The sequence below is a fragment of the Lissotriton helveticus genome, chromosome 1_1, assembly GCF_964261635.1.
Source record: "Lissotriton helveticus chromosome 1_1, aLisHel1.1, whole genome shotgun sequence".
In the NCBI taxonomy this organism is placed as follows: domain Eukaryota; kingdom Metazoa; phylum Chordata; class Amphibia; order Caudata; family Salamandridae; genus Lissotriton; species Lissotriton helveticus.
The window spans coordinates 210,605,904-210,620,862 of NC_136057.1; the positions used below are offsets into that span (position 1 = coordinate 210,605,904).

The following is a 14,959-nucleotide window of genomic DNA, read 5'->3' on the forward strand; positions in this document are numbered from 1 at the left end:
GGATTAATTAGAGAAGTGTATATCTAAAACTGCTGGTTTTGAAAAGACTCTGAATGTGTGTTTGAATTGTCGTGTCATTTTGCGAAGGAATTTAAATGTTGAAAGAGGTCTGGTAAATGGAGCAATGGGTCATGTTGTTGGTTTTGTGAATTACAAAAATAGAGATGGAATTGAAATTATAAAAATTAAATTTGATGGCATTGATTAAATAGAACAAATTTGTCGTTGTTCAGCTAGATTTTTGCTCGTGAAAGACTTATATGTTCGCCGAAAACAGTTTCCTATTTGTTTGGCATATGCAGTGACAATTCATAAATCTCAAGGTTTAAGTGTAGATAGTGCTTTGGTGAACATTGGAAGTTCTGTGTTTAAAGAGGGTATGGCATATGTGGCTTTATCACGAGTCAGAACTTTATCAGGATTGTACTTGATTGAGTGTGATGAAACAAAGATTTGTGCTGATCTAGATTGTGTTAAAGAATACAATAGGTTAAGAAGAGAGTATGCTCCACATTTGCCTCAATATCCTCTGATTGAAAAACGTGTGGTAGGCCAAAAAAGAAGAAATGAGAGTAATTGCAGTGAGGTAGTAGCAAAAAGACAAAAAGTAGATGAAACTGTAATTGTAAGCAGAAGGAAAAAGGATTCTGTTGAGGATGTTGTTGGATTTCAGTTTGAAAACAGTTCTGGTGTCAACTTCTATGCTAATGTAGTAGTTAATGTTGTTTATTTTCTTCAAAATTTACAAAAACAGATTGTCGAAAATCGGGAACAAACATTGTGCTGTTTATTGAATTCTGTGTTAGAGAAATGTAGTAGTGATAGAGGAAAAATAGAAAGTGTTTCAGAAATTAGGAATCTTGTAGACATATGTTCAGGTCAAAATCAATTTTCACAGATAATTCAGCAGGATTGTCAGGAATTTTTAATATATATGTTTGATGTATTGGAAGATGAAGGAGTAGATATAAAAAATCTTTTTAACCTTTCTTATCAATGGCAACATGACTGTGATAACTGTGCTTCATCAAGTAGTACTAGAATAGACTCTGAAAGATTTATATATTTGACTTTACCAGACTGCAAATCAGTGTCTTTTAATAATCTAGTTAAAGCAGCGGATCACAATATGGTGTGTACCCAATGTAAGTCTACAATGCTGTCCACATTATTTCTACAAAATTATGGCCACTATGTCATTTTAATGTTCCAACGATGTAGACCTGATGGAACTAAATTGACAACTTCTATTAAAAATGTTGTGGCTTCTCAGTTATCGATATCAGGAAGAACCTGCAGCTATTATTTTTCATGCTGGTCCTTCTACAATATCAGGGCATTACACATGCCATTTAAAAACTTCTAAAGGTTGGACCCAGTGTAACGACACTCATTTGACTTTCAAACAACGTTTGCCTTTTGGCTTTATAAATTCATACCTAGTGTTTTTACAGCCAAAATTTAGGTAAAAGTAATTGGCTAATGAAGACGGGAGCAGTTAATAAAGGTTATTTTGCTGTTTAAAAATATATTCTGAGTAAAAGTGATCCAGGCAATCTAAAAAATTGACTTGTCATATAGGTACTGTAAGTGGATGTCATAGTAAGTGATGTTAGTATTATACAAAATGATGAACATGAGTGAGTCAGAGATGGTTTTACAAATACTTAAATATTGTGAAAATGTTGTAGAGCCTTTCTTTCAGAACGTCGGGAAAAAGGTCATTTCAGAGTGCCTTAGAATTAGTTTGAATATATACTCATACATCTGACACTATTTGGCCAAATGGAAAGGTGCAGGAATGAGTAAAGAGTCATGACTGAAAAAAAAGGAGTATATGAAAATATTGAAAATATTTCAGATGGTTTTGGAGCTTTTCTTATAGAAAGTCGATGAAATGGATTTTTAAGGGAACAGCAAAGTACTTTCCAACGAGAAAAGGACCACCATGATACAGTATTTGGCCTCAAGGAAAAGTAAGTCAATCTAACTTTAGCGTACATTTGTCATTTGTCAGTATTTAAGTTTTTTAAAAAAACAATCTTTTAGATTGTGTTTTTTTTTCCCGCTGTCATATGATGAGTAATTTGAACTCACTGTTTTAAGTGAAATTCAATATATTCTGAGAACAGCAAAAATAAACTATGTAACATGTTGTACAAGTTATTTTATACTTTGGATTGTGTAAATTAAATTGTATTCCCATTCTGTGACACTTACTTTCCTTTTTCCATCCTCTTTCAGCTCTTTTTACTCATTTATAATGTCTTTCTCTCACTCTCTGTAACCCCCATTCCCTTACTCCACTTCTTTGAAAACCCCTCATTCTCATTTCAACTGTGTGTATATCCCGTCTCTCCCTTGCATAACTTTTCAGCTTTCGGTCTCTCTGCTTTACTTCTCTTTTCTGTATTTTCCTCCTTTGCTCTTTTAGTAATTCCTGTTTACTCACTCAGCAGTATTATTGCACTCTATCACTATAAATCACCCACTCTCCCTAGCTTATGTTTGTTTGCTCCTTACTTTTGACCTCTTCTCTCTATTTTTCGTTCACTACTTCTATGTCCTCAGTGCCTCACTCTACTTGTGTTATTTTCACTTGTGTTTATCTACCTTCTATCACTTCTTTTACAACAACTTCACTGCTCCTCTCTCATTGTTCTTCATCCCATTTCTTTTACTCTGGTTCCATTAAAATCCCTCATTTCCTTTCTTTCAATGTCCTTCTCTTTACTTTCATCACCAAATTATTTTCTCTCAGTACCACTGTTTTAGTCTTCTTCTCCTCTCTTTCCCTCTTTTTGCTCACTTACTCATTTTCTTTTCTCACTCATTGTACTCCACCTCACTCAGTTTTTGTCTTAGTGTGTCTACCTTATAACTTCCTCAGTCCATTTCCCTCAATCGTTGTATATTATCCTGTCTCCCTTCATCCTTTCACTCTATGACTGTTCTTCACTTACTCTCAGTTATCTTCTATTCCTCATTCTTCTAAATGCATCCTTAATTAGACTGTTTTCTGTCTCAGTCATTATCTTTTTACTTACTTCTGTTTCCTGATTTAGTTTTGCTAACTCACATTGTTTTAGTATCTTTCTTACCTTCAGTTCATTTCTCTGTTCTTCTCTCTCTTTATGTCAGTGAATCTATATGCCTTACTCTTTATAATTACCTCTTCTTCTATTTCTTTTTCTCCCTTTTTGTCCTTCTACCTTAGTTTATTTCCCTTTCTGTGTTCTTCACTCTAACTTTATTTCTAAATAGAGCGTTATGATTTTTAACCTCTTCATTTGTATCTTTTAATTTAAAATACATATTTTACTAATTATAACTTATTTTTTCTTCTCTCTTTCACAGATACAAAGTGTAGTTAAAAAAATTAATTAAAGTTATATTTATTATATGGTAAGTATGACTAAAAAAATGTAGTTTGTCATCACCCTTTGCTTTAAGCTCACTAACATTTTCTCAATCTACCACACTCCTGTGTCTTTACTCTGCTTCCCTCACTTATTCTTATTCTACATGTTTACTCCCCTTTCCCTATTTCCCCTCTCATATTCAACTTCTTTCAATCCCTATTCTTTACTTCACTTACCCTCTGTTCCCTTCCTTTGCTTCTTCACTCATTCTCTTTTTCTTAATTATTTACCTTACTCCTACACATACACCTCATCCCCCTTCCAACACATACACACACCTGTAACATACACCCCACACACACCTCATACACATAAAAAATCCTCCCACACACACTCCTCAAACACACACACACACATTCCATACACACACATACATCGCACACATATACACCCCACACTCATACACTCCTCACACATATTTCACACACCCTCACCTCCACCCACACCGAAACACCCCACACAGCCACACCCACAGACACACCTTACACACCCACACCCCGACCTACACCCACTGACTCCCTATAAGTCACACACACTGCATTACTTATCTTTTTTTGCTGTTTTACTCAAGCCCATTCAGGTACTGTTTCCTTTACTCTCTTTTTCCTCTCTCTTTGTCACTCCCCATGTGTTATCCTAATTCAATTTTTCTCCCTCTTTCACCCCTCTTTACTTATACTACCTGGTCTTTTCTCACTTTCCCTCATCGTTCTTCATTTATCGTGGTTCCGCCACTACCCTTCATTCTCCATTTTTTACTGTCCTTTCTTTTTCTTTTAGCAGCCAATCACAGTCTCACACTATCTGTACTTTAGTGTTCTTCCTCTCTCTTCCTTTCTTTCGCTCTTTTAGTCATTTTACTTTTCTCACTTTCATCCAATTACACCTTCTGTATTTTTTACTATGTAATAAACAATCCCTCTGTGGTCATCTTGTAGCTCTTTTTCTCTTACCATAACTCTCTTTGTGTCCTTCCCTCATGCTAACTGCTTCATTAAATTATTTTTTTTCTTTTTTTGGGGGGGCGCGCCCCGGTACGCGTACCCTAAGGACAAAAAATTGACAGAGATCCTTTAAAAATATAGGTTTAATTTTATAAATGTGAGGTAGTTCTGAAAAGAACTTTTTTTTATTGTTTTTGTTTTATATTTTTTTTATTATTTTACTGAACATTTTTTTTTTTTTGAACAATTTTATATTTTTTTGTGTTTTTTAAGGGAACAAACAGAAAACAGGGAAGTGGAAATGGCTCAACAGGAGCAAAAAAAAGAAAAGAATTAGTGCTTCCTTTTCTTGTTGCATTGGTGGTTGTCCACAGCATAATTTATTAAGGTGACACTAAGTTCACCATAACATAATGTTTTGCCACAGAAAATGCAAACATGTTTTATGGTGCCAAATTTTGGTTGTATATATGGCACCATTTGGCGTGCTTCAGGACCAGAAAGTGAGTTTTCAGTAGAGGAGGTGCTGGCCACCGGGGGTGGGTTGTTCTGAAGTTCCTGTAGTTCAGCGTGGGCTAAGTTATTTGGATGAAACCTCTCCATGTGACGGATCATGGTAAAATTACCAAATGAATATTTCTTTAGGGGATTGCCCCTGGAGAGGACTGGGCCACAAATTAGACAGGTGACTTTGGGGGCGTTCACCTTTTTTTGGCCTTCAGGGATGGAAAAGAATTGCCAAACATAGTGCACTTTAACGTGCCTTTGCCTTGGTTGTTCAGGCAGGAAGTGCCTTGATTGTTGCTCCTCCTCCTCTTCTTCCTCTTCTTCTTCGTCTCCTCCAAGGAACTGTGGTGGTGGACCTTCTTTTCTTGGTGGTGGTGGTGGTGGGGGTGCACCAGCTGCAGCTACAAGTGATGCCATTGCAGTGATCAAAAATAGCTCTTGCTCTCTCAATAAAGAAAGTTAGAATGAGGAAAAAAGGAGGGGGCTTTCATCATTTGGAGAAAAAAAATGATGAGAACCAATGAAAAGTGTTATTTTCAGGTCACATGACCCGACACATGACCCGGTGCGCTTACTTTACGCGCTCCGGCGCGCTTACGCTATGCGCACCGGGCCGCGCCGCGGAGCGCTTCCGGGTGCGTTCACGAAGCGCGTCATAAGACACATTGCGCGGCAACGCGATACGTCACGCTTACGCGACGCGTCACGATGTGGTTTTTTCGATCGCGACAATAGCGCTAACGGGACACTCCCCGGTACGCGCCCCAGGGCGCGCCGTAACATTGCGCTTACCCGTGCGTTCACCGGTACGCGCCCCGGGAGCGCCCCAGGGCAAAAAAAAAAAAATTACCAAAAAAAATGTACATAATTATACAATATAAAATTTGTTATAAAAAATATTACTTTTCATACCTATAGAGATTTGCTATTAAAAAACCATTGAAATTCACTGAAAAAACCATAGGTTTCACACCAGTTATAGTTAGGAATTAGCATTTTAAAAAACTATTAAATTCACTGAAAAAACCATAGGTTTTACACCAGTTATAGTTAGCTGGAAATTTTACTCGCATAAAACCATTGAAATTCCCACGTTATAGTTAGTTGGACTCACTATAACTTGCGCGTGCAATGCACTGCTGATGACGTCACATATTACATCACTCATGACATGGTCAGTGACATCACTCATGACATCACTCATGACACCATCCTTGTGACAGAGTGACAGACCTCCTTTCACTGAAATGTAACCCTTGAAACTCATATTCAAAAATAAAAAGTAACATTTTCAAAAAAATGGAGATACCCATACCAGTTACTACAACCAATTCAGTAATTCCACCATCTATATACACATCCACTCATTCACCAACAGTTCTATGTAGTCACTCATACATATACTCACTCATCATATGTAGTGATACACCTATACATCCTGTTACACACCGACAGTCATCCAAAAGTTACTCACACACATAATCACACATGCAAATAAACTATTAAACATCCATTTATTTGCATATACAGTTATACACACACTACCACCTTACTTCTAAGGAACCTTACACATACTTACTCTCTTAAACAATCACTTATAGAAACACATACTTATTTAAACAGGACCTCTTACAATCCCTTACTCTCACATATACTCACTTATATACATCAATATTCACATATACTACAATAAAACATATGTAGTTACTGATAAAGACACTAGTGAGACAGTCATTCAGTCAGTAACACACACATATACACAGTCATCCACCCATACAGTCCTGCACATATGCTGTCTTCAAAACACATACAGAGAGTCAGTTATTCATGCATCTATGTGCTAAGTAATACCCCCACCAAACCATACAAACACTCATACTGATACTAAATCAAACATCTAATAACCCATATACATACACATGTAGCTACTCACCAACCCATGCAGCCACTTATACAGAAAGTGAAACACTAATCCTTATATTTAAATATTTAAACATTACTCACTAATATACGTATTGCCTAAGATACACTTATTAAGCCAGTTAACCAATCAATTTTATTTTTTTTAAAACATCTAAACACTAATTTATCCTTCCATCAACTTTTACATATACATATATAACACATATTTATTTCTCGGATAGACACATATTCACTGGATGGTGTCATCAGTGATGTCATCAGTGATGTCACTGACCATGTCATGAGTGATGTAATATGTGACGTCATCAGCAGTGCATTGCACGCGCAAGTTATAGTGAGTCCAACTAACTATAGCGTGGGAATTTCAATGGTTTTATGCGAGTAAAATTTCCAGCTAACTATAACTGGTGTAAAACTTATGGTTTTTTCAGTGAATTTGATAGGTTTTTTAAATGCTAATTCCTAACTATAACTGGTGTGAAACCTATGGTTTTTTCAGTGAATATATATATATATATATCAAGTTTATATTGATGAACCAGGGGGTGTATAAGTGTCTGTATGGATGATTCAGGGGCTGACAAACTTTATAAGTGAGTGATTAGGTGTCTCAGTGAATGTATGGGTGAGTGACTGGTTGTGTCAATGTCGGTTTCAATCAGTCAGTTGGTGCCTAAGTGGTTGTATGGGTGTGTGAGTGGGTACGTGAGTGGCTGTATTGGAGAGTGATTGGCTGTCGGACTACCTGTATGGTTGTCTGAGTGTCTGTGTGAGTGGGTGAGGGGGTGTCTGACTGCCTGTATGGATGAGTGAGTGGGTGAGTCAGTGGCTCTATGGGTTAGTGAGTGCATGTGTGAGGGGCTGATTGGGTTAGTGAGTGTGTGTATGGCTGTCTGGTGAGTAAGTGGATGTGTCAGAGGTATATGTGTGAGTAACTAGGTATGTGAAAGGCAGTATACGTGATTGATGGGGTATATGTGTGTCTGTATGGGTGGGTGAATGAGTGAATGCGAGAGTGGCTGTATGGGTGTGTGCTTGATTGACTGTATAGGTGAGTGAGTATATGTTAATATCTGTATGAGTAAGTGAGTGGGTGTGTGTTTATCTGTACTGGTGAGTAAGTGGTTGTGTCTTTGTATGAGTGAGTGACTAGGTGTGTGAGTAGCTCTATGGGTGACTGACTCAGTATGTGAGTCACTGGGTGTATGAGTGGATGTGTGAGCAGATCTATGAATCAGTGAGTGAGTGTGTAAATACTGGTATGGTCTGTGAATGGGTTTGTGAATGGTTGAGTGGGAGCGGTATATAAACGGTTCTATGGGAGTGTGAGTGGGTGCATCAGTGTTCTTTGGATGATGTCATCAGTGATCTCAGTGATGACATTTGAGATGCCATCAGTGATGTCACTGACCATGTCATGAGTGATGTAATATATCAGGTCATAAGCAATGTAACTGCTGAATTTCATTGGTTTTGTACAAGTGAAACCTGAGCCTAACTATAACGTGTCCGTAACCTTTGATTTTTTCAGTTCATTTCTAATGTTTTGTTAAATGCTAATTCCTAACTATAACGTCCCTGTAACCTTTGTTTTTTTGGGTGAATTTCTATGTTTTTTTAAGTAATAGTCGCATTTGCAGAGTGGTGAAGAAAGGAGTGCGGCCACCGACTTGCTCTTAGGAAATAATCCTGCTGTGTAGGACTTACAGGAGGTACCAAGCGGGCTTCTTGGCTTCTAAGATCCCTCAGGAGTAAAGTGTTATGTTATGTTATGATAACTTCTATAGCGCGCGATTACCCAGAGGTGTCCTGGCGCTTGTACACAGATCCCAACAGAAGGCGTAAGGAAAAAATGAGGGTGTGTGAGAGTTTACACCAAGCTATTTGTCAAACAGCCATGTTTTCAGGCTTTTCCTGAAAGATGTTAAATCAGTAGACTGTCTGAGACAAACGGGAAGGTCGTTCCAAGCCTCCGCTGCCCCAAGTACAAACCTTTACCTCCCCAAGTGGCCTTTTTGATGGCTGGCACGGTAGACAACTTGGCCCCAGAAGAGCGAAGATTCCTTTGAGGTGCATACCATGTCAATTGTTTTCTTAGGAATTCCGGTCCAGTATCATATAGAGCCTTATAGACCGTACACAATGCCTTGAAACAAACTCTGTTTCTCACGGTAAGCCAATGAAGTTTTTTTATACCTCCAGAAATTGAGGCGAACCTTGGCGTACCAGTGAGAAGCCTAGCTGCAGCATTTTGCAGTATCTGGAGCTTGTTCATAAAGCGTTCCTGGATGTTTCAATACAGGCCTTTACAATAGTCAAGCTTTGATAAGACCAAAGCATTAACCACGGTCTGTTGACTACCTAACGGCAAAAAAGGCAGAATTTTTTCAATTGTTTTAATCGCAAATGCTGTTTTAAATTAGACTGCGTTAATTTGGTCTCCAAAGTTGAGTTTGTCGTCCATAATAACACTTAAGTTCTTAGCCTTCTTCGTAGGTGTAGGAAGGGGACCCATCGATGGTGGCCACCAATTGGGAGTCCAAAAATTATGGTCATTACCAAATAGAATCACCTCTGTCTTATCAGAGTTCAATTTTAAACAGTTGTCCCCCATCCATTTGCCTACTGCTTCCATGCAGTCCTGAAAACGCCTCTCAGTCCCAAGTTCCTGCCCGGGTAGGAGAGACACCACAATTTGGGTGGCATCAGCATAGGTTATAAGATCAAATCCAAAACCACTAATAAGTGGGGCCAAAGAGGTGACGTATACGTTAAATTGCGTAGGACTAAGCGAGGACCCCTGTGGGACTCCGCAAGGCAGCACAAATGGTTTGGATTGATAATCACCTAGAGACACCATAAACCGTGGACTTCATCCCCCAACCAGTAGTGCACCAGGAGCTGTGTTTGCAGAGTGGTTAAGAAAGGAGGCGTGCCCTCAAAAAAGCTCTTAGCAATCCCGCTGTGTGGGACTTACTGGTACTGGAGGTACCAAGAGGGGTAGTTGGCCGCCAAGGACATTCGATTTACGCCCTGGGGACCCCAAATCCCAGGGCCCAGCCTTTTTATTTTCGCTATTTTTTTAAGTATTCGGGGAGGGGCCGTGCTCCCCCCCACTCCTGGCACGATTTCAGCTCCGGGGGCCCCATCCCCTGGGGCCCGGCCTGTTATGTGGGTGCCCTGGTCCCACCTAGGGCACCCACTGTCTTTGATGGGGACCACGGGGGGAGCCTGAAGGCGCCTGTGGTGCCTGCTGGCTCCCCGTGTCCTGTGGGAGCCCACATTGCTTTTACACACAGGGAGCTGCTAATATGCAGCTCCCTGTGTATAAAAGCAAATTGTGCTCTACTTTGAGCAAGCAAAGAGCAAAATAGTCTTGCTTTCTCAAAGCGGAGCACTGTTTGCTATGTATGTTCTTGCCAGCCAGAAAAAACTGCAATGTCCCATGGGTGAGCACCCTGGGACATTGCTTGAGCCGGTCCTAGGGGTGGCAGTCCCCTGGGCCATCTAGGGCTCCACGAGAGGGTCAGAACGGCCCCCCTCCTTTCTTCATATTTGCCCCAGGCCATTATTAACCCCAGGGAGCCATTTTGGCCTCCCCCGCATTGATTGCAATCAATAGCCCCTGGGAGGTGGTGATCCCAGGGCTATGGGGAGGCCGTGTTGGCCCCTGCATCAGTTAACACATGTTTGACCCGGGGAGGTGGAGGTCCCCGGGCCAGAGGGGTGCAGCATGGGCACCGCCTCGCATTACTATATAAAGTGCCCTACCTAAGTAATTAAGCTAAGTAATTACGAACGAAGGGCAGGATCCTACGCTTTCTTTTTTTTTTTTTTACTTTTTCAGCTGGATGCGCGGATCCAGAGCTACTCTTGCCGAAACGTTTTGCTTTTTTACCCCAGAAAATTCCTGTGAGAACAAGTCCCGCCTCCCCCGAGGCCTTGAGATTCTGGGAGTTTTTATCCTGCCCCCTTTTCTTTATTTTTAAAGTTTTTTCCTGTGACTTGGTTCAACCTAGTCACAAGATAGCTGCCAAAACTTCCTGGTTTGAAGTGTTGGAAGCCAATCAGATCTCATGAGATCTCGGTGGGGTTGTGGATCCTCGGGTCACCAGTTGTATATCTGAAAAACCTTTAAATAACTCCGCAACTACTTCACGGATCTACACCAAATCACAAAAGCACTTCCTTCCTTTGACCAACATCTACCTTCCTGCCAAATTTGATGTAATTCTAATCAGCAGATGGACTGTAGCCGTGCCTAAAGGTCCTATGGGAATTCAATTAACATGAGGAAAACGCAGTTTTAAGCAACCCCTGGTTCTCGGCCCCCGCATGACGGATCACCCTGAAACTTTCAAGACAGCAGCTGAAAAGAGAGTCATATCAGTTTAGAAAATGTTGCAAATTAAACAACGCCAAAGTTATTGGCAAATGAAGAAAATGCTCTTCTTATGGAAACTAGGTCCTAACTATAACTACCTACTGGCGACCACCATTAGGTAATATAACATCACAGTATAGACATTGTTAATCCCTCTTTTCTGTGCTTGCCTCAAAGCAAAATAGGTGTTTGGGTGACTCGCCTGTGATATTTGGGCAGTGTTTAGACAGGGTTTTCCCTCTTACTTTGCACATATGTACTTGTTTGGGGTATTAGACGTGTCTTCTTCACTTGACAAATGCCCAAATATGTGCCTAGGAGAGGTAAAGCTCACTTGCCAAGTTCTGAAGACGATGGAGGAAAAAGCGACATGGGGTTGTCCTCCATCGCAGGCTCCATTTGAAGTCACCACCAGCAAACCCTGCTCTGCTCATGGCCTGGTTCTCACTTTTATGTTGACTGTGTGCCTGGATAAGTGTGATAAATCTAAAGGCCTATCACATCATAGTTTCAGTCTTTTTGTAAACACAATCAAAAGCAAGCGACAGCAAGTGTTCCTGCCCCTCTCATCACACAAGATGGATTCCTGCTACTGAAAGTGCCAGCACTCACTGGAAGCCGTAAGGCCAGTGGATCAGGTACAGGTCCAGGTACTCGAGCTGCAGGTCCTTCAAGGACTTCCGCAGGGCGGGCTCCACATCCTCGGGGTGGTGCTTGGTGTTCCAGAGCTTGGAGGTCACAAACAGCTCCTCCCTCTTGATGGTCTGCGGGAGGAAGGAAGAAGAATGGGGTAAGACTGAAGAAGGGTATGGAACAAAGAAGACAAGTGAGAAAACAGAGGGTTTAAAACACTGGAAAGAGGCGGGGACACTTGAGGGCTCATTACTATGAGACCTGCATTAAAATGATGTGTTGATTCTGCAGAGTGCGATATTTCCTCAGTGTGCTATTACCACATCACTATGAGAGTGGAATGTGGGATAATACGCAGTACTGACGTTTACACATCAGGGAAACGCGTGTTTTGCCTCTATCTAGCCTTTTTCCCCCACACAAATTTCACAAGTGTTTTATCTCTGGTGAAACGTGAGTTGTGAAAACAACTTGGGAGTGTAATAAACCCACAAACATTGTAACCGAATTGACACGCAAACTTCCATTCATTGCCTTATTGGGTGTCCTGTAGGATTCAGAATAACTCAGGAGTAAGAACTGAGGAAACAGAGAAAAGAAGCAAGGAACAAAGTGGGTAAGTGGGTGAAACGTACAAACATTGAGCAATACACTTACGTGCTCATTTCAGGCACTTACCTCCAAACGAAACCAGCTGATGTGTGCCCAGAAAAACCCCAAAGAAGCAGGTTATCTGACACAACTTGCCATCAGAGTCAGAAATGAGTAAGAACAGAAGACAAGTGAGGAGTCATAGAAGACAAGTGAGGAAACTGTAAAGGAAATAATGGCGAGAAGCAATTGCATAGAAGAATGTGAGGGAAGCTACAGGAGAGGTGAGAAATCATAGAAGACAAGAGACGAAACAGAGTTAAGAAAAAATATGGAGAGAGGCAGGAACAGCAGAAAGTGAGGGAAGACAGAGGAGAGGAATCATAGAGGACAAGTGTGAAAACAGTTAAGAAAATAATGGAGAAAAGCAAGAACACAGCAAAATGTGAGGAAAGAAGGGAGAGGTGAGTTAACAGAACTGAGGTAACAAAGGTAAGAAAACAAACAATTAACATTTAGCTAGAATACTTAGTATGAAAATAGAAGAGAAGTGGGTACACAGAAAAGCGAACTGAGGAAACAGAAGAGATGTCGGATTTATGCAAAGGAATCGCATTTGCGAGAGTTTGAGCTATTGGCAATGTAAATGACAATGCTTTATTTATTTATGCGTTTCGAAAACCTGCAAGCGGTGCGTAAACAAGCACTTTGTACTTATAGAGGTTGCTTACGAAAAGCAAGGCTATCAGTAACCGCGCCTCTTTTACTTCCAGCCTTGCTTCTCATAAGCAAGGACCATAAGTACAAAATGGGGGGCATATTATCAAGAACAGGCGATACAATTATCGCCGCTTTATCGGCAGGAAACTGCCGCTAAAGCGGCGATAATGGGCTTGATAATAGGTCCTTGTGAATTCCCCTAGCCGCCCAGGTTAACACCAGAACCTGGGCGGCTATGGGAATTCACAAGGGCCTAATATCAAGCCCATTATCGCCGCTTTAGCGGCAGTTTCCTGCCGATAAATCAAGGATAATTTTATCGCCTGTTCTTGATAATATGCCCCTGGGTGTTTACAATGCCAATTGCTCATACTCTCACAAATTTGAGTCCTATTTCATTGCAAATGCTTGTTACTCCTTGTTGCTGGTTCTTCTGCTGGACCCCAATGCCTGTCCTGGTTTTTTCTCTTTCCTGCTCCTACGGGAGAGTTTGGTGATCACCATTTCCCATCATTTCTATTCCGCTATCAATATTCTCACGTTTATCAATATTTGTGGGGTTATGCCTTCTATTTGGCACCCTCTAATAGAGGCATTTGGCCGCTTTTATGTATACTTTGCCTGAGTAGGGTGACAGTGACTACAGAAAGGAGTCGCCTTTTCTTCAAATAATTTGAAGGAGACTCATGAGATTTCATACTAGCAAGTCATTGACAGATGTTCTACTACTGCCTGTCTCTAATCAGTCCCTTTAACTGATATATATGCCCCTATCAAATAATGTAACACTGTGGGAACACAGAGACAAGTTTAAGTTAGTAAATAGGAAAGAAACAAAAGCATGTAATCAGTTGTCCCATTTCTTTGCTGCCCTCAAAGGGAGAGGTTGTGGTTCAGGGGTTAGAGGTGCCGACTCAGGACCTGGGTACCAGTGCTTGAGCATCGGCTCAGCAACGGTAATTATTAGTGGCTCAACACTAGCAAATCACAGATCTTTCAATAATAAATAAATAAACAGGGATCTCTTAGGGGAAGAGGAGAGAGACAAAACAATAACTTAATCTCCCTGTGCCTCTCCAAAAATGAATGTGTCCGTCCGTAACGTCACTGGTGTTCTTTTTGGAAAGTGCTACAATACCATCGGGTGAAGCTCGCTGACCTTTAATAGCCAGAAGGGAAGAGAGGCCATCACACTGTACTGTGTGATGGACAACTAATATGTTCTCGGAGTAAAATCGCCAGAAAGAGAACTAAACACACAAAGGAGGGACTTTGACAGAAATGTACCAATAAGAAGCCAGCATTTCTGAATGCCACAATTTGTAACCTCTAGCAATCCGTGGGTTTGCCAAATCCCACAGAACAGATATAACAGGTCGATCTAAGCTCGACGTAAAAATGGTGAAATTAAGGGGCAGATTTACAAGCCCCTGGCGCCACCGGTGCGTCACAAAACGGGTGGCACATTTTACTACTCCCTCTGTACAAGGACAGGAAAAGCCACCCTGCGTGACTTTTCCTGTCCTTGTAAATATGCGCCGTATCCATGCAGCCCTTTGCGTGAAAGGGGTTTTCTATGGGTGTTGCTGTGGGTGATCCCATGCAACACCCATGGTACCAGACACATTTCCAGATTTACGAAGAATCGTAAATCTGGAAATGTGTGTGAATGCTATGCCCTGCAGGTGGAGGTGTAGGGAGGCGCAATGAGGAGAAATGTATTAATGTCTCCTCATTTTCTTTTCCTCTTTCTATGCGTTCCGCATTCTGCAGCACACATAGAAAGAGGAAATCACCTCTAATGATTGTTTACGTACAGGAAGGGTTCCCTTCCT

General features: G+C 40.9%; 1 protein-coding gene across 2 annotated transcripts in view; it reads right to left on the reverse strand.

The window, feature by feature from the left end:
- Window positions 1–14,959, reverse strand: part of AKR1A1 (aldo-keto reductase family 1 member A1) — a 776,593-nt gene that overhangs the window by 166,139 nt on the left and 595,495 nt on the right. For both annotated transcript variants that reach the window (XM_078664963.1, XM_078664890.1), the window contains exon 4: window positions 11,793–11,944. In XM_078664963.1, the coding sequence (XP_078521089.1) occupies window positions 11,793–11,944 (152 nt within the window). The remainder of the gene's footprint in view (window positions 1–11,792; window positions 11,945–14,959) is intronic.